Source organism: Perna viridis, chromosome 8 (genome assembly GCF_037379345.1).
Source record: "Perna viridis isolate PV_CMFRI_1.1 ecotype Kerala chromosome 8, ASM3737934v1, whole genome shotgun sequence".
Classification (NCBI taxonomy): domain Eukaryota; kingdom Metazoa; phylum Mollusca; class Bivalvia; order Mytilida; family Mytilidae; genus Perna; species Perna viridis.
Window position 1 is genome coordinate 43,445,086 of NC_142452.1, and position 20,252 is coordinate 43,465,337.

General features: G+C 32.5%; 1 protein-coding gene across 1 annotated transcript; it reads right to left on the reverse strand.

Moving 5' to 3' along the window:
* Positions 1–3,914: 3,914 nt before the first annotated feature.
* LOC148610645 (peptidyl-glycine alpha-amidating monooxygenase A-like) lies at positions 3,915–19,894 on the reverse strand. Its single transcript, XM_088595876.1, has 13 exons — positions 19,579–19,894; positions 17,168–17,271; positions 12,435–12,492; positions 12,100–12,193; positions 10,594–10,700; positions 9,958–10,035; positions 9,377–9,425; positions 9,129–9,196; positions 8,565–8,645; positions 6,333–6,412; positions 5,932–5,985; positions 4,523–4,572; positions 3,915–4,160 (listed from the first exon to the last, which is right to left on the reverse strand). Exons 1-13 carry the CDS (start codon positions 19,625–19,627, stop codon positions 3,989–3,991), a joined length of 1,044 nt encoding a protein of 347 aa, XP_088452002.1. The 5' UTR covers positions 19,628–19,894; the 3' UTR covers positions 3,915–3,988.
* Between the last annotated feature and the right edge of the window lie 358 nt (positions 19,895–20,252).

A 20,252-nucleotide genomic window follows, 5' to 3' on the forward strand; every position in this document is an offset into this window, starting at 1 on the left:
TATAGCAAAGATTATGTGACAAAAATATGCCTTTCTTTCAAAATAATATAACAATGTTAGTATTAAAATGAATTATGAGAATGCAAAGCACTCAAACATCTGGTAGATTCAAGAAAATGTTTAACATTTATATTACTTTTGTTTATATTTTGAAAAAGTTTCTTTTATTTGTTATACTGCACAATTAGTATCAGATACGAGGTTACATCTTCCTATAGTAGCAGTACCTTTATGCGGACTTTTGTACGGTGCAAGAATTGACTGTTTGGAATAGGGTTTTGTTGTTTCAAGGTTAAGAATCACAATCACTACAAGAATGGTCACCATAAAGTAACAAAATCGTTATCTGCACAAAAAAGAAGCGATTTATTCACTATAGGAACAGCTATTTTCGGTCGTTCATACATACATGAACGATGAAAAATGTAGCTGTTTAATCCTTATAATTATATCCTGATATTTGGGAATTTTTTTGTAAATGTGTTGAACCGGTAAATGTTTTATCTAGCTCTGGGCCAATTTAATTTTGGGTCTAATTTACTTGTAATTAGGATTTAAGCATTTATAAGTTTCTTTCCCCGAGCTGAAAATTACTCTCTGTAAACAAACTGTACCGGTAAAATCAACTTGGATGTAATAAACTATTCTTACGGCTATATTTTGCCGTTTTGGTCGTTGCCACACTCTTTCGAACTACATGGCTGCCATTATGGTTGCAAGTTGACTGGCGTTCATGCATGTATAAACGATCTGGCGAAGTTCATTCAAGTATGAACTTTCAGACAAAGACGCTATCGACCAATCAAAAAAGGGCTATAACCATGAAAATCTTATGATTAGAATTATTGTATTATTGTTACCCATTTTCTTGTGTTTCTATGTGCGTATTACTTCTGTTCATGTTTATGTTGTTTGTTTTGGGTGTCCTTTCTTGTTGTTGTTCCTGTATTGTATTCTTTATGATCAACGTTCTAACCCTTTTTACCTGGTGTACCCTTAAAAACAAAACAATACCAGTTTTATATATAGTAAATTTCGATATGCTGTACACGTGTTTCAAGGAGTAATATCTCATCAGCAGCATTAAAATCAAATATATAGGAAGATCATAATCAAAATATTAGTTGTATACAAGAAGTACTCAAAACCAAAACCATTGAAAGAGGGAGCCAAATCAATCATCGAGAGGTTCTACCATATGCAATGTAAGGAATGAAGCCTCAGTGTTTTACGTATTTTTAAATTTGAAACACTGCAAGATTTCATATCCGGGGGCAAAAAAAGTCTGACTATTGGGTTTAAAAAAGTGTTTAACAATTTTCTATTAAATGATATCCTTTCACAAATTATTGCGTGTTACACAAGTACCAACAGTGAATTATTTATGATTATACCAAGAGAAAATGCGACTGTAATATATATGTACCGCTGTGACATCTATGGCAACACCGCCTGCACTAAGTCCAGCGCCCTAGACCACTCATATATATGATATACAGAAAACAAGTAATATCCTCAGAAAGATAGCTGACGAATTTTCGACCTACTTGTATGTCGGTTTTTACAACTAATTGGCAATAAGATTTTGTAGATAAACAATGGGACAGTCCAAACACATTGTAAGCCATAAATAAAGTTTTTACCACGAATATGAAAAAAAGGACACAAAAATGATCTACATTCATGATTTACCGAACCGAATACATTAGAGAGCAAATAAAAGAATAGATATTAAAAACAGAACGTAACACTAATTCACTAGCACTAGCAAAATGAAGAAGTAATAGAAAAAAGTAATAGTTACATGCAAAGCCATATACATGTATCGAGAAATCAAAACTAATACAAAAAGTTTCTTTTTTTTAGAGGAAAGAATGCCCTTGATGATTTTTCAGAAGCTCAAATTTCTATCCCGTTAAACCCTACAATTTTGACATTTTCATATTCGGAGAGACCTTTTCAAAGATTACTTTTTTGAATCCATTTAGCGTATATAATACTGTTATGCATGTGTAATTTATGTAGCGTTGTAGCTATGTCCATTAACCAGAAAGGATAAAGTTGTCAACATGTCACCACTTTAGTATTTAGCAAACATAGTATGTTTTATGTCAACTTTGGGACCTATTAGCCTCGTTTGTCTGGCAAAGAAAATTCTATTTTATATCATATAGAGTATTGAATGATTTTGTTTAGTTTTATGGTCTTAGCTTTTAGTTGTACACGTTCTGTTTTTTTTTCAAGAAAAGTAAAAAGATTCTGTCTGATAAATGACGTATTTAGTTGATTTACATGCAATTTCAACAAGATAATATTTTTGTAAATGACCATTCGGTTCGTATCATTTCGTTAGTGAGAAATACAACTTACGAAAATCTTATTCTAACCTAGGTATAATAAATAAAAAAAAAGAAAAAAAGGATACTATAAGCAATGATCATTTTCGTGGGCTGTTATTTTTGCGATACACATGGTCAATAAATTTGTTTCGGTGTAAATATTGCGAAGACATCAAAACGACTTTATCAAATTAAAACAAGACAGTTTTGTGGTAAGACATTTATTTGCCAATATATCTTGACGGTCAATGATGTGAAAGAGTAATCAAGGGAACCAAGGTTATAGCGGTAATCAAACGAATGCAATCCAGGGACAAAGACCAGACATGGAAAACAGACATACACAACAAAGAACATAAAGTAACAAAAAGTATACATATAAAGTAACAAAAGCAAATGAGCAACTCGGACTCCACTAAAAACTGGGAGCATGGACCAGGTGCACCGGTAGGGTAAGTGTCCTCTGCTTTTCTAGAAACACCCGCCGAGTTGCTCACAAAAAGTCATGTCCGGGGTAGACAAACGAGGATAGGAAAACTATGACCTGTTGAATAAATCAGTTTTCATGTTGCAGAGGGATACACCATAACTATCCACGAGTTCATGATGACGACCATAAAACTTCTGTAGTGATGACTTCAATTTTGTAGCAATATAACCCTGTTCCAGAAGCCTATTTGCTAGAGTTCTCTAGTTCAGTGAAAATATCACTTACATTATCATTTTCACGTAGCCAGGAATACTTAAAGAAATTTAATGAAAAAAGTAAGATGGTTAAACTTTACTATCATGACGTTTTTTTCATTCTTCAGATGAACGACAATAAAAGATATATAACTCTGTGTTCGAAATATGTCAAAATTGATTTAGAAAACTGTAGTTTTAATTTGCATTGCACTTATAATTTAAAGATGTAAACATGTCTTTTTCTTTCAGCATACTAACTAACACAGTCAATAATCACCTGAGTTACAAACTGAGAATTCTAAACGCATCATACGCTATATGTTATTTAACATACTCTGGAATGGACAATTGTGACTATTTAGTGCAAGAGATATTTAACTGTGATGTCAACGAAATCGGTCCGGCTGAGCTAACCACCATTGACCGGACTGGAGTAAATCTTCACAACAAATTGATCAGAGGTATTTGTACAGTAAGCACTTCCTATTCATTTTTTTCTGTCACAACAGATTTTGATCACTGCAAATTGAAATTGTGCATTTCCAGTATATTAATCATAATATGGATTTGTTTTCATTTGCTGTTACATTTATTTAATACAAATATTAACTTAAGGAGGTAGACCTAGCGGAAAGGACATAACTCAGTGTTCAATTTCACCAAAGCCTATCAAGCTTTCATTTAAAACAAAATGAATTCAGTCCAAGTAACTTTGATAATTACCTGAGATTGGTTCAAAATGCTGAATACAAACGTTCCAATGATTTGTAAGAGTTGTGTCCCTTACCCTAGTTCAACCTCCTTAAATACTTCTATCAGAAATCTATTCACTGAAGAACCATGGACACCAAACATAACACTATCAATTACAAATGCCCAATTCAGTTTGAAACTATTTATTGCTCGTTAGATACACAGAGAAAAAAAAGTTATTTATTTTACCATTTTAAATTTTTGCTTAATCACCATGGTACTTTGCCTAAGACACAAATTCCTTCCGTTTGATCATGGTCACAGAAAGAAAATTCCGGAATGTTTGTTACGCAAGCTCCCGTTCTTGTGAAGTGATGTTCATCTTTTAATTCGTAACCAAAATTAACGTTTACGTTACACATTTCCTCCTTATCGCTCAGCCTACAAGTACATATTTACATTGAAACCTGTCTAAATCAAACCCTGAATAATACAAAAAACTGTGTAATTCTGAAACTTTAAAAGTCCTTTTAAATCAATGTTATTGTATTTTACACATTGGTATACAGAAAACTCTTATACGTACAAACTTAAAGCTTTCGGTTTAGACAGGTTTCACTGCATATTCGTGTTTAAAGTTTAATGGTCTAGCAACATATTTTATTTGTTATTTATTCTTCTTTCACAAATGGTACATCAAAATACTCACTTTAATTATTCAGTTTACAAACTTTAATAAAAACAAAATTTATTTAAGAAGGATGAAGAAAAACAAAATGTAATTTATGGTGAAATTATCTTACCCGAATTTTACAGGTTTGTCCCCTTTATTGATGTAAAGACATCTAGCTGCCTTTAAATATAAAACAAAAGTGTGAATTGAAATAACATATTTTAAATTGTTGAGTCAAAACCTGTCTTAACATGGAACCGTATTCAGCAATCATCTGTTCTGAAAAACTGTACTTAAATATTCCTATGCATTCTATGTTAAACCTATACGTGTCTAATGTGGCCTTGATTTTGTTTTCCCTCAGAAGACCATTTAAGACAGTTTTGACTGTATGGTGCAGATGGAAACACCGTACTGATCTGACGCACCATACACCATAAGAAGGACGTTTTGTTTTCTTAAAAACTAAAAAATCCAAAATATACATACCACAAAAGCATTATGCTACATTCAGCAGAGTAGCTTTTTAATAACATGTAATAAACTATCAACGTATAGTTCTTGAATGGTATTAACTTTAAAAACCATTTGCACCATATACCATATCCCAATTTTCCCATTCCACATCCCCTATCCCAAATATATTATATAATGGGAAGTTTTCTACATAGAAGTGTTGTACAAGAATTCACAATTACATAACAATCTGTAATATGCATTTGCTAAACTAAATAACCCCATGACAAGATAAAAGAAAAAACTTCACAGGTCAATGAATTACATCGCTCCAATCTGAAAGAAAACAAAGACATGGTTACATCAATAATTTCACAAGTATCCAACTATATCGTCTCCCTTATCTACAAAAATCAAGAAAAGGTTAAGGGAATAACTTCAATAGTCACCGAACTACATCGTCTCTACCTTAAATGAAACATCGACATATGAATTGTAATATCGAAGTTCATGAATTATGATTTAGGAGAAAATATCTCAAATACAGTTCAATGGAGGCATTTTAACTAAAGTGTTAATAACTATGAGGTTATTTGTTTGAAATGAATAGGATTTATAATTTTATCGAAGAACTTACTGTGCATTTTGGCGAGAAAAAGGTAACTTTCACTTTCGTTTTCGTTCCGAAAACGTCTTTAATAAAGAGGTCAACTGGGATCAGCATGAGTAAAATAGGCGGCATTGTAATATGAGCCAATGGAGCAGAGACTTGATTTGAATGCAACAAATGATATTTTAAATAATAATTATCGAAGCACATAAGATGTTTTATGTGCGGAGACGTATGTTAACATGACTACATGTATTACTGGTAAAACAATCCTCCTCCATAACCCCCCCTCCAAAAGAAAAACAACACTTTTCAATAAACGCAGAAGTGGTAAGATTGCCAACAACAAATTTGCTAATTAAAGGAAGATATCAACTACTCCTCTTTCCTTTCAATAGCCCTGTTATCAACAAAGGTACACGAAAGATAAAAGAAAATGATCAATTGCAAATCGATATAATTAAATTACTCACTAGTATATCGCCAGGTTTGATATCAACTAAACCTCCAATCAGTGGGGTCACAACCTGTAAAGACAGAAGCGCTTTGTGGAGTATGTGCCCATGTCAGTCATAGGGAAATGGTGATTTAATGAACACATTTGCAGGTTCCTTGCAATAAAAATACGACAATACATTCGTATGAATCTGTGTTTTACGTTTGTATATGGATGAGAATAGAAGAAACTTGTTTTAGTGTCTTGTAAACGATTCTTAAATTTTAAAGCATTATCACACTTTAATGACCACATATAATTGCAAAAATGTTTTCTTAGTGTATGAAATGCACTGTAGCAATTAAACCTTGTTTGGCGCCCAAATCAGTGATATTGAAATATTGTCATGGAAACAACGTTTCCTTTAAACTGTCATACTTTCGGTCTATCTTGAGTTAGTTGGCTAGCAAGTAGAGTCCACGTTCCATTACGAATTCTAAAGAGCTCTGCCATATAACCTGTGGCAAAACAAAGTAAATCAAGATATGATATTATGAATAGAAACAAACGCGTGAAAGAAAACAATAATAACATTTTCTAAATGATTAAAATATGATTTAAAAAATCAAAAGCATAAAATCGGAATGACGGTTCAAAGACAACATAATATTCATACACGACCAGAAAGGGAAAGAGTAATCAAGGGAACCAAGGTTATAGCGGTAATCAAAAGAATGTAATCCAGGGACAACGACCAGACATGGAAAACAGACATACACAACAAAGAACAGAAAGTAACTAAAATCATACATACAAAGTAACAAAAGCAAATGAGAACTCGGACACCATTAAAAAACTAGGAGCATGGACCAGGTGCACCGGTAGGGTAAGCGTCCTCTGCTTTTCTAGAAACACCCGCCGAGTTGCTCATAAAAATCAAGTCCGGGTAGACAAACAAGGAAATGAAAACTATGACCTGTTGAATAAATCAGTTTTCATGTTGCAGAGGGATACACCATAACGATCTACGAGTTCATGATGACGACCATAAAACTTCTGTAGTGATGACTTCAATCTTGTAGCAATATAACCCTGTTCCAGAAGCCTATTTGTTAGAGTTCTAGCGCGATACAAAAAGTCGGCGTAGTTTCGGCAAGCTCTGGCATAACGTATGAGTTGTGATATGAATACTCCATACGCAGGGCCGAAGGGATGTTGCCACAGATGAAAGGAAAGTTGACAATTCTGAATGAAAAGTCATCACGTTTGTCGTAAAGTTTGGTCAACAGTTTTCCTTTACCATCGATTTCTAAGTGTAGGTCAAGATATGAGGCTGACTTCACAATGTCTGTAGTATCCTTTATCTCAAGTTCTTTTGGGTAGATGCGATGTATCAAATCCCCGAAATTAGGATTGTTTAAAGATAACACGTCATTTATATAGCGGGAACTGAGATTGAAGGATCTAGCCAAACGATATTCCTTTTTTCTTATTAGATCAGCTATAAAGTCAGCCTCATAAAAGTAAAGGAATAGGTCAACAAGTAAAGGAGCACAATTTGTTCCCATTGGAATGCCGACCGTTTGTTGAAAAAACACGTCCCCCACACTGGACAAATATGTTGTCGAAAACAGGTTACAATCGATGATCCATATGAATAATGAAGACAGCATGATAAAATACAATTGCATATACTGATAAAAGTGAAACAATAAAAAAACAATAAAAAAACAAAACAAAAACAAACAAACAAAACAATACAAAACAAAACAAAACATAAAACGAAAAAAAAATTCATAAATAAACCCCGAGTCACATCAGTTGCTAAGTAAGGGTTACCGTGTGCTGTTCCAATATCACGATTAATCTCCTTAACAGTGAATAAAATCCGGAAAACACCATGTTTGGTTAGTTGTCAACCGACGAGTCGCGATTTCTAACTTAAGATATTTGTTCTTATCTTTTATGTAGACATTTGTATCGGGTGATCAACCATAAGAAAAACATTTTGATTTGATATGATGATTTTTGATGACAACCAAAAAAATACTTATGACAAAGAATGAAACCTGTATTTAAAGCTTACTTGACAGTATTGTTGCTTTTCTTAAAAGTAAGTGTACAAAGCACATACACGACAGCTACAGTTCTTTGAAATGTATTCTCAATGTAGGCTGGAGAAATTGGTATATTACCACAAAAGTGGAAAATATACAATTAGAAAACCAAAATTGCCATATTTGTCACAAAGTGTCGGTTTCAAACGTCATTCTGAGTCAAAATATGAAGTACGCGACGGTGCAGCAGTTTTCTTCCTTATTTTCAAATTTATTTTGGTCGATGGAATTGAAAAAAAATCATTACTGATATGAGGCAAACACGGACATTGTACACAAATATGTATACTATAGTTCTGCGTAATATAGAAAATCAGTGTAGGAGAATCATGACTACCATGAAAATTGTACTGATGTCAACCTATTTCCCTTTTTGCTCGGATTTTTTACAAGTATACTCTGTGATGATGAGAAACTGAGTGGACATATAATTTGTTAATTGGGATGTCCATTACTTGAGTGATTGATATCATTAACTAAAATCACAAGTACTCATTATCTTTTCAGTTGGTAGGATAACATTGTGTTTGATAAAAAAATTGAAATACCATACCATAATGATGTGTATGCAAAGTAACTCCGAATGCTACAACTTCTGGCTTATTCCATGGACAAGCAATGTCAGCATTAAAGCCTGTCAAAAAAAAAAAAAAAAATAGAAATGATTATAACGTTAGAGTATTTTGTAATTTATGCAAAAACAATTATAAAAAACGAGGAAATAAATTGCAGAAAACTAACGAAGAACACATTATTAGTTTCATTAAATCAAATATTTATGAGGAAAGCAATAGTCAATAAGTAATTAAGGAAACCAAGATTCTAGCAGAAATCAAAAGAAATCAAGGGAGAAAGACCGGACGGGAAACAGACACATAGCAAAGATAACGGGGAAAGAATAATCAAGGGAACCAATATTATAGCAATAATCAAAGGAATGTAATTCAGGGACAAAGATCAGACATGGAAAACAGATATACACAACAAAGAACATAAAGGAGCTAAAATCATACATACATAGTAACAAAAGCATATGAGCCACTCGGACTCCACTACGTAGAAATCATTAAACAATTAATATAAAAGGTTCATGATAAAATAAGTGTTATATCATTACCTTTATCCATTTTTGAAGGAATCTGTCCGGATGTTATCATCAAATTTGTCTGATATAAATACCTAGTCCTGGAAAAAAATCATATCGTTTGTATTTTGAAAAGTAAAAAAAACTTAGTACAAGGAATTCAGTGTGGCCTGCAGCCCATCTAAGATCATTTAAAAAAAGATATTACCAATGAAAACTATAATAAAAACCTTTTCTACAATACATACATGTCTTTTTCAACTTAAAAAGTGAACACTTACGGTGATTTAATAAATGTCAAAGTAATGTTGACCAAGGGGTGCGTCGATTCTAAAATAAAACAAATTATGAAACTAAAATATCTCTTGAAATTTGATTTGTTTCAACCAGAAATAAAAATTCGAATTGATAAAATCCGAGGATCAAGTTTATTCAAACTGCTCTGGAAGAGAGATATACTGAATGTTTTGGTGATGTGGACTGTACATTGGTTAATTATTTGATAACCCCCAACGAGTAAAGAGGAAGAAATAGTACTATTAGCTAGCAAAGGGGGTTTTACACATACATTATTCGATGTCCATGTATATAAACTTTTCGGGCTCGAGTTGTAAACATTAAGCGTTTGGAAATAAGAGTTTTAAATATTATATGGAGGAATTGAATTTCAGCCTTTTCAGTGGTATGGATCAAGCAACTGGACTTTTTGTAACAAAGTATCATTAACAATTTAAATCCTTAAGACTTGCGAAACATGTTTAAACTTATAGTCTTTATAATGAAAAAAAAGTATTGAAGTTATTTCAGTGTCGGCATTATATGGAAATGGATTTTTGTTTAGTGTCGTAGTTGTCACACTAACCTGTAACTGGAGATTTAAAATGAGATTCGAACATGAAAAATCTCAGCGTTGCCAATGATCCAACCCTTATGGAAACATCTAGAAACATCAAGGATAATAAAGGTCATTAATGCATGTGATTTCGTATGCTATGTACAATGAGAAATATGATAAATGGTTTATTAAGAGAAAACGATAATTATTCCTATACAAAATGTATAGTCATTGTTGTACAGATGCAAAATAGCGTTCACGTGGAATTAATGCCAACCGATCTTCACATAAATTGCACATAAACTACACTCGATATTTATAAGACTTTCACACGAAGGTCACTTAACATGAATTTCATGTAAACAAAATTAGTTGAAGTTCACGTGAAGGTTTTATTTACCAGAATTCCACATGAACTCTATGAAATTTTTTCGTGCTAAAATTAGTTAAAAGCCACGTAAAATTCATGAAAATCACGTGAAACAATTTTCTCCGGATAATTTTCGCGTTAGAAAATGATTTATTTATTTGATTTATAATGGACCCAAGTACTCACAAAAATGTTAACGCATTCAACAATATAGCTTGCAAAGTAGGAAGTACTTAAAGTTCAACTTGACAGAATATGGCAGTTTACAAGTCTTATGTTTAAGAGAACTCTACCTTTTGGGAATTGTATTAACTTTTCTCGTTCGTTAATGAAATCATCAACCCCATGGCCTGTCACTGCACTTCCTGGACATGACCTGTCTCTGTTTAAAGTACAATCCCTACAAAACTAGTTTATATAAATTAAGGTCCGTAACCTTGAGGTCCGTAACCTTGAGGTCGAGCAATACACTCTTTTTATTGAGAATTTTGGATACAATAGATGTAATATGAAATATTCAGTATAGATATGTTTCTTGAAATATTGTGGAATTTTTTCGTTGTTTTGTTGATGTAGGATGTAAACCACAAATTTGGCATCCGCATTTTCTGGCATTTGAGTCTCACTTAATCTTGACCTTTAACACAATCTGGTTTAAAGAGTTTGCAATGACCAATATCCAGAATAAATGCTACACCTCTGTATAATGATGAGTTAGGTTCAGAAACTGGAGTATCAATACTTGTTTGTCAAGAGAGTACAGTAATTTGAGAGGTGTAGAGTACAGTTAAATGTGAATGTGAAGAAGTCGAAAATGTTTCTGTTAGAAAGGAGGAAAACATCTATCGAGACATCCCTTGTCTTTGGTAATGTGAATTGGCAATGACCGTGATCCTAATCCGTCTTGGATTGTTTTCAATCAAATTCATCACATTTACGTTATTATTATATCGACTTAAGATATTCCCTTCATATGTAATTCTGTAAATGATGTTATAATTGCTTTTGTTAGTTATTGCAGTATTTAGTCTGCGTATCCAGTTTTACTCTCTTTTCCTACTCTATTTTACTCATGATATGTCTATTCGTTTGGTGGTATTATTTTTCACAAATACGGCCTTTCATAGTAACGATTGAATGATATGATTGATTGAAATGTTGATAACCTTAATGTGTTGGTGTTAATTCGAGATAACCGCATATTCGTATGTTAAGTCTTCTTTGTATTTCACCGACAAACAAAAGAAAACCGCATAAGTTGCATTAAAATCCTTAAAGTAAGATAGACTTGGAACTTAAGTCATCATGACTTCTTGTGTTTACAGTTTTGCTTGTGATGCCACTCGTAAAGAAAGATTTATTAGAATGATATTGAATTCTACATTGTCATATTGCACAGTGTAGTTCGTTATCGTTCAAAGTAATACAACCTAGTTTATTAGTGTCAGAAATTCTGTACTGGAATAGGTAGTCAGCAGACTGAAAGAAAGCTTGATTAGAGAACCAAAGATGTGATATCAATATACCTTGATATCTTCCTTTCTTAAAGCATTTTATTATCATTTTTGATAAAAAAAAAATTAAGAAGAATGGAAAACAGACATACACAACAACGAACATAGAGTAACTAAAATCATACATACAAAGTAACAAAAGCAAATGAGCAACTCGGACTCCACTAAAAAGTGGGAGCGTGGACCACGTGCACCTGGTTATTAAGCGTGGTTTAAACTGTAGTAAAACGATGAAAACAAAGTCAACTATTCTGTATTGTAAATCACATTTTTAAAATACATTACCAAGGACCTTTCTGTGCAAAATCTGCAGGTTCATCACAGAAACTTGTTGAGACATGATGAATATACCTATGATCATATTCTATATAACTGTTCACTGAAATGTATAACTTGACAAACTGCAAACAAGAAGATAAAGTATTTGTATAGCTATTGAAAGTAGATGACCATTGTTTTGTATATATCATTTTGGTAGCATAAACGTTTGGAAACACCCATTTCTACACAGTACCCGTTAAATAGCAATAAATCAATAGAACCTAGTGAAATTAACAATTCTGATCTTCAATATTTCATCAAGAAACCAACTTCATAAATATTGTAACACATGCACTTACACACATATGCTTCACCTATTTCCTCTAAAACCTTCGTGAAGCAAAAATACTGGTCTGCCTATAATAAAACAGAGGCAAGATCAATTAATATAGGTATCTTTAAGAAAAAGAAGAATAGAATAAAAAATAAAACAAATACATACATAATATGCAAGACAAGAAATCAAACATCCAATTTTACTATAACTATAAAAGTCATAAAGAAATTTCGTAATATATATAGTACATCAACGTCCGGTAATAGAAAGACGAAAACAACACTTTTTTTTAAAATTGCAACAGTATACATACAGACAGGAGTACAATGATTAGAAGATTGAAATTAGGAAAATAGTTACAGTACAATATTTACTGATAAAATGCCTAAATTCATCATTTAAGACTCATGGTCGTACAATTTATATTTATTTTTATATGCCTCTCATTTGAAAAATCATTACCGTTCATACAAAACAAGTAACTAAACCGCGAATTGTCGTGAAAAAGTAATCAATATTCGTTAGTTATTCACAAAAGCTGGTATGAAAGCGCAATAACTCGTATTCCGCTCGCAACGATTCTTAAAAATCTTGTACATTTTGTATGTATACGTCCACTAGCCGTATATATCAGTAAAGCATTGTATTGCATTTATTCATCTTAAGATCATACAGTGATGGTTCAAAATCATAACTAATTATATAGCAATTACAAATCACTGGTTTAAATGGATTTGTTTGTTTTGACGAATCTTGTAAATTTTGGAAGATTTGTAAGAAAAAATCGTGCATGTGACTGGGGGATTATGCTCTCCGTGAATTTGTTGTTTCGCTGTTTATATGTTTATTTAATTATAAGCGCAAGTAGACCAAAACAAGTATTGCACGATGTTTTCAGGTCTGTGCTATGTCAAATTAAGTGGCTCATATGTATAATGAAGTCGAAAAACTTAGTATAGTTTATTATGACTTGTTCCTTCTTATTTTGTAAAAGTGTATCTCTAACATTTTCCTTATCTAAAAGTATCCATTGCTAGGAATTCGTAAAAGATTAAGGTTGATAGTCTGGGCCCAGTTGTTCAAAACATGATTAGGCTAGCTTGGCGTTAAATTTTTCGTTAAAATTGTGGTTAAAAATAACACTATCTTAACGACGTGTTTAAATCAACTTATGCAAGTACCTGTTCAAAGAAGACAACGACACTTCCGTCATAGAGATAGTTTATCGTTGGACCTTTCTGATGAGGAACTTAGACAGAGATGCAGATTTGGAAGAGAAGGCATTTTGTTTGTATCCAATCGTCTGAATCATGTAAGGGAAACCAATAGGAACCATGCATTATCTGTAGAACAGCAAGTATTGATAGCCCTTAGATTTTATGCATCAGGAAGCTTTCTTTAAGTGATAGGGGATACTTTAGGTCTGAACAAGAGCACAGTATCGTGAGTGGTTACAGCGGTTACAAAGTCAATATGTAGAAAGACCAACGATTTCATCAAGTGGCCATGTGTACAACAAACAAGGGGGATTTCTATGCTGGTTTTCCAAATGTTTTGGGGGCAGTTGATGGAACCAATATCACACTGCAAGCACCAAATCTTGATGAAGCTTCATTCGTAAACAGGAAGAACTTTCACAGCATAAATGTGCAAGACATTTGTGATGCTTCAGGTATTTTTTGTTTACTGTGGTCCCTTGCAACATCAAATTTCGCTTGAAATGGTGCCATTATACATACTCAACGGATATCAGTACTAGAAAGTGAAGTTCAATTTTGAACCAGTCCAATCAATATCTATAGTCTTTTCGAACTATTTAAGTCCTGAAATGAGGACAAATTGGAGGGCACCTGTTGACCTATTGATTTAATTTTTAATTGAGCAGCCCCATCCCCTTTAGAATCAATTGGTCATCCCCTTACTGCTAATACAAATAATGTCAATAATTATGGTAAAACTGGAAGTGTAAGAGATCATCCATTTCAATAATGAGGATCCAGATCAATTTGAATATCTTTAAATTAATTTCTGTCCTTAAGCACCGACCATTTCATCACTGAAAGGGGGTTAATTTTTTTATGGACAAATTTCCAAATACAACAATATTTTTGTAGAATAATAATTTGGATATAATTTGTTATCCCCCACTGATTTTTTTATGATAAAAATAACTGGTGCCTTAAAGTCTTTTTTTTTGTATATGATGTATTTTTAATTCTGTGTCAAATATCTAATCATAACCAAAAGTCAAAGCTGTGTCAAGTTTGAATGGGTGTTCATATACACCTTTCCAACAGTTCAGGGTAAGACTTCTGTGCGTGTATCAAGCTGCGCCCTGCAAAATTTAAGCATTTTATTATTTATTTTTTAATGTAATCTTATATTGTGTAGATCCGTATACAACCTGGTAAAGTATGTCGCATCATTATGGGTTGTGGAATGAACCATAATATTGCTGTGTCCCTGAATGATGACTTCCAAGAACATGTTGATGATGATGTGTGCAATGGAAATGGTCAAGATGGGAGGAGAATTAGAGACCATATTGCCAGAACATATTTTCTGCTATCAAAACAACTATTAAAAAAATGTTTGCCAATACATTTATATAAAAAAAAAAACAATCAACAATTAAACAAACAACCAGAAAATTAAGGAACTCATATCAGTTGCCCATCAAACTGATAACATAGCCTCAGTATCATTTTTGTCCATGTTATTCAAAATTTTATTGACTACTTCAATTTGCTTCTTATTTTTTCAACATTACCCTGGCATGACAAAATCTGCCACGCATAGACATCCCCAGCAGTGAGTTTACCAGAACCACTTGATCTACAATAATACAAAAGTGTAATTATGTAATTAATTATTTAACAAAAATATAGGTATGGGGAATATGTCAAAGAGACATCCAACCCCTTCTTGATAAAAATGTGAGTTCAAGGTCACCCATTGGTATTCAATGAACTAGGAAATCCTCACACCACAGGTAAGGCTGCATCTTTAAATTCAGTATTTATGAAGATTAATTTAACTTGTGTTTATTGTACATGTACTCGCTTTTAAGAGAATTAAGCAAAGTTACAACTAAGTGGAAAATCTTATAATAATTTACACTAAATCTAAATAATTGATACATGTTTACATGCTGCTTCAGCAGATGCAGCTGCTCTTGCTTGTATAGTAGGAGGTAGATTATAATTATCAGGAATCCTAAGGGCAGCTGTCCTCTGTGGTAGAGAAGGGGTGTCTTTACTGTCTGCAGTGCTGCTACTCTCTGCAGGTTGGCTGACAGAAAGGTTTCTGTGATGTATTTCAAATTTATTTTCCCATATAGCTTCTACAGCAACTGAGGTCATGTCATCCTTGTCTGTTTGTATGTGAGATTCGGAGGTGTATTGAAATATATATATATATCCTTATTGTTATTTTATACCAGATAGTTGAAAACAGGTAATAGATCTAACGGACAATTTCTAACTATAAAACACATTTAAATGGCACTCTAAAGACGCCATGTTGTTTGTCACATGTAAGTTAAAGCTTGGTGTGTTAAGCTGAATATTGAATGATTGGAAGTGATTTTCATCTCCTCATGTACAAATCTATTGCTTGTAAATATGTCATTGATCTTGCTAAGATTTTGTACTTGATCAGATAATTTGGTCAATATCGACTGCAGAGAGTGTTCAGTTCATTGACGTTGCATAGCTAAACATGTACATGTAAGTAAAAGTTATAATTCGTTGCTTACCACTAATATTTACTGATGTTTCTATTCCTCCATCAACCCCATTGGCCTCAGATACCTGTTTGTTGGTAGGTACAGGTGGCCCTCCTCCAATTACTCTGGCATGTTTTTTGGCTGAGAAATATTTCCCTTCTGCCCCACGAGACATATTCCTATACTTGTTTCTTACTTCATCTTCCGTTCGGAAACAAATGCCAATAGCATTCACCTCTTCTGTTATCTTTCCCCACATCTCATTTTTTTTCTTTGTTGTTATAGAATTGCTGAATGAGCCCTTCAACACTCAAGCTCAGTACTAGCTCTTTCAGCAAGAACACATGATTCAGCCGCTGTAAAGTTTATTTTTCTGTCTCTTCGCAGTCTCTTTTGGTTTGCTTCAGACATTTTTTTGCAGAAGATACTTGGGGTGCACATTTTCCCGTACTTTTATTTTGCAGGATCATGGGTAATATTTTAACATTAATCAGCTAACATGGTGTTAGCTAACAAAGTCGTTAAATAATTTTATGCAACACATTTTAACGCAAGCGTTAACTAACATGTAATTATTTTTAACGACTCGTTAGGGCTAATATTTATTAAATATAATCACAGTTTTGAACAACTGGGCCCTGATTGACTATGAATGATAGATATAATCAAGGGAACTAAGATTCTAGCGGAAATCAAAAGAATGTAATCCAGGGTAGACGAATAAAGAAAGGATTGGTTGAAAAGGTTAGCGAGCATTGTCTTAATGTTTCAAGCTTGATGTCTCGTTCGTCCCTTTTCAGGCGACGGAACAAGGGTAGATTTTGCAAACATAAATCTTTCTCCACAAATAAATTATGGAAATGTAGTTATGTTATACATATACAATAAATTTTTTAAATGGCTTTGAAATTTAATCATCATAAATTTGTAACAACTGGTTTTCATTTAAGGCAATAAGGCTGATTTTGATGCTATGAATTTAATTAAATTTTGATTAGTCCATTTCAATCTAGAAAAGAATTACTTACGTTGTAAACCTTAACATTAGGCTGTGATATCTTTATTTCATAAACAAGTTTTCCATCTGCATCTTTCTGTGATGTTATGTATGGCAGTTCTCGTAGAGACGAAGCTAATAAAAAATAAATCACATTAAAATAGGTATTTTATTTAGAATAGAGAGTCAAAAGTCATTAACTAAAAAAATAATTGCAGGAAACAATATACTTGCTTTATCTGCTGTATTATAATATCGTAAAGTTTAAGTTGACTGGCTTTTTTGGTTATTTCAAATGATAACTACTTGACATCAGCATCGCTGGATATATTTTGAAATATTTTGATAGAACCCATTAAGAGATTGAGTGTAAACATGTTTACATTAGAAACAGTAAACGTATTTTTATGTAGAAAAGGAACTGGAGACGTAAATTAGTCTATTGATAAACTATTATTTTGGTGAGCAGGTGGCTTTCCTTCAATTTTATGAAAGTACTTTTAATTTCAAGAAAATGAATGCAAAAATATGTTCTTTAAATTTATCACTCGATAACTAATCTAATAAAAGGAAATAAAAACGTTAACAACGAAAAGACCAATTGTGCCATGACTTCTTTCAGACGTCCTGATTGATGAGAGACATTTCTCATTTCCAGGTTTACATTTCTCGCATCAATCGGGTAATGTTAAAGAAGTTATGGCACAACCGGTCTACTACTTGCCATTGTCACGAGGCAGCTAGATGTGATCCAAGAGCTGTGCTCTTATGTAATCGGCAAAAACATTTTATATGCGATTTCATTGAAAATATTTTAAAAAACCGAGCTTTGGTTCATCTTGTAAAAGATTCATCCAAATTTCATTTGGGCAAAACAAGTATTAAAAAAGTGATGTGATGAGTCATTAAAAATATAACTCAATAAAAAAAAGATGTAAGATACCAACCAATTTTCAAATGTTATTTTTTATTCAATCTCTTTTATTTTTTAATTTGGAAATAAAATCTCAAAACCATAGTAACGGTTTATTGTTTTAAAGTGTAATATTGATAAGGTAACATTTCGTTAAAGTCGCTAATGGATAAGCCTATCATTTCAGAAATCAAAATGAGGCTCCCTTTTGGCACGATGCTGCATATAAAAGGAGAAACCACGATCGTATTCCAAGTAAAGTCCAGGTTCTCAAGTACATATAGATAGGAACCTAAAAGATCACGGGAAATTTCGAAAAGTAAATGAATATACACCAAAATGTTTTGTAAGCACGCATTTATAGTGTTTTATAGCTACGCCATTGGATCGCCTTATTTATGTTTAAGGTTTAAGGCTTGTTGAAGGGACGGAACATCTCCATATGATACCCACTCCATGATTTATTAGATGGAAGGAAGATTCAAGAGTTTCATAAATGTTTTCTTAATCGAACTTATACTATATTTTTTGTACTAAAGTCATACAAACATCCAACTTAGGTGTGGTAATCTTGTAAAACTGTGTTTGAATAAAGGAAATATTGAAAATAACGAATGTCCGTTTCTTGATCTTAGTATCCATATCGATAATGGTAAACTTAATATTAAAATTAATGATGAAAGGGATGATTTGTCATTCCCTATTGTCAACTTTCCGTTTTAGATGGTGATGTCCCTTTATCACCATCTTATGGTGTTTACATATCACAATTGGTTTGATTTGCTCGGATTTGTAACAATGTTTAGGTTTTTAACGAACGAAAATCTTTATATAACGTAGAAATTAAAACATTAAGGTTTTCGAGATCATAAGCAAGTTAAATCAATCACATTTTTGCAACCTATTCAAGGATCTCACTCTCAAGTACAGATGTACTTGTACCTCAACCTTTGTTTTGCAATTTTACGGTAACATTCTACACAAAGGACGGAAAGCTCGATACTCAACCAAAAAGTTACCTAACCGTTGACTAGGCTCATTCGTAAAGGATATAGCCATGTTGGCAAATCATTAAGGATAGCATTTTTAGTATTCACATTGATTCTTTACAGAATTAAAACGCTTTATATAACAGCAGTTTTTGGCATGACATGGGTTGTGTCCTCTGTATGTCTTCTTTTATTTTTCCCTTGAGTTTATTTTTTTTATGTTACTTGAGTATAACGGGGCTACTTTTTCGCTGTACATGTGTATTATGATGTTTTGGGACCAGTTGCAGCCAGCCATGTGGTATGAGGATTTCCGCGGCGTTCACTGAAGACTGGGTTGACTTGGGGTGACAATGTCATCTCGATGGGGGTAGTTGTCTCTTTGACTTATCCACAATGCCTATTCTCGTTATATTTAAAATTATAAAAAATCAATATGTGCCTTTATATAATGATATTGACGATAGCTGTCCGTAATCTAAAAAGACAACAAATAAACTAGTTCATGATTCAGAATTGAAAAAAAAAATATGTACTCACCATAATAGAATATACCAAAAAATACCAGTATTTGAATCGTCATTTTCATTTAAGGTTGTATGATAGTTGCGCATTTCATAAATATTGGATTAAAAAGGTTGATGCGCATGTATATGAAAACTAGAATTTCACGTCATTTAATTCTAAGAATAGCATCATGTTTTTCAAGGTTTCAATTTTTGTTTAAATTTGCAAAAAAAAAAAAAAAAAAAAATATCATGTTTATTACAATAATGACAATTAGTTTTCTTGACAGAATGTCTTTTTCCTTGTTTGTTGATTTACTTCATGACATTGTTTTCTGAAAATAGGCAGGTTCGTGTGGACTTTAAAGCTAAATACTTTTTTCCATAAAACTGTAACAATTTACATAATTACTAGTGTTATTGTTTTTTCATCTTACGGAGTGAGATTTGTATTACATAAACCACTATAATGTAGTATATTTGTCAAGCATGAAACACATCTAGAAAGAACATTAAAAATTTGTACGTACCTTAATTCTATAGATGTTATAAGCTATTTTTGTCTACAATTGAAATTCGAAATTTATATAAACGTGACAAACGCTTTACAAGATCAATTGAATCATAACGAAATAAACAAAAAATATAATGATATTTAATGCGCAGTAAATTAGCAGATAAGCAAGATAACAAGGAAATTCTTTGAAT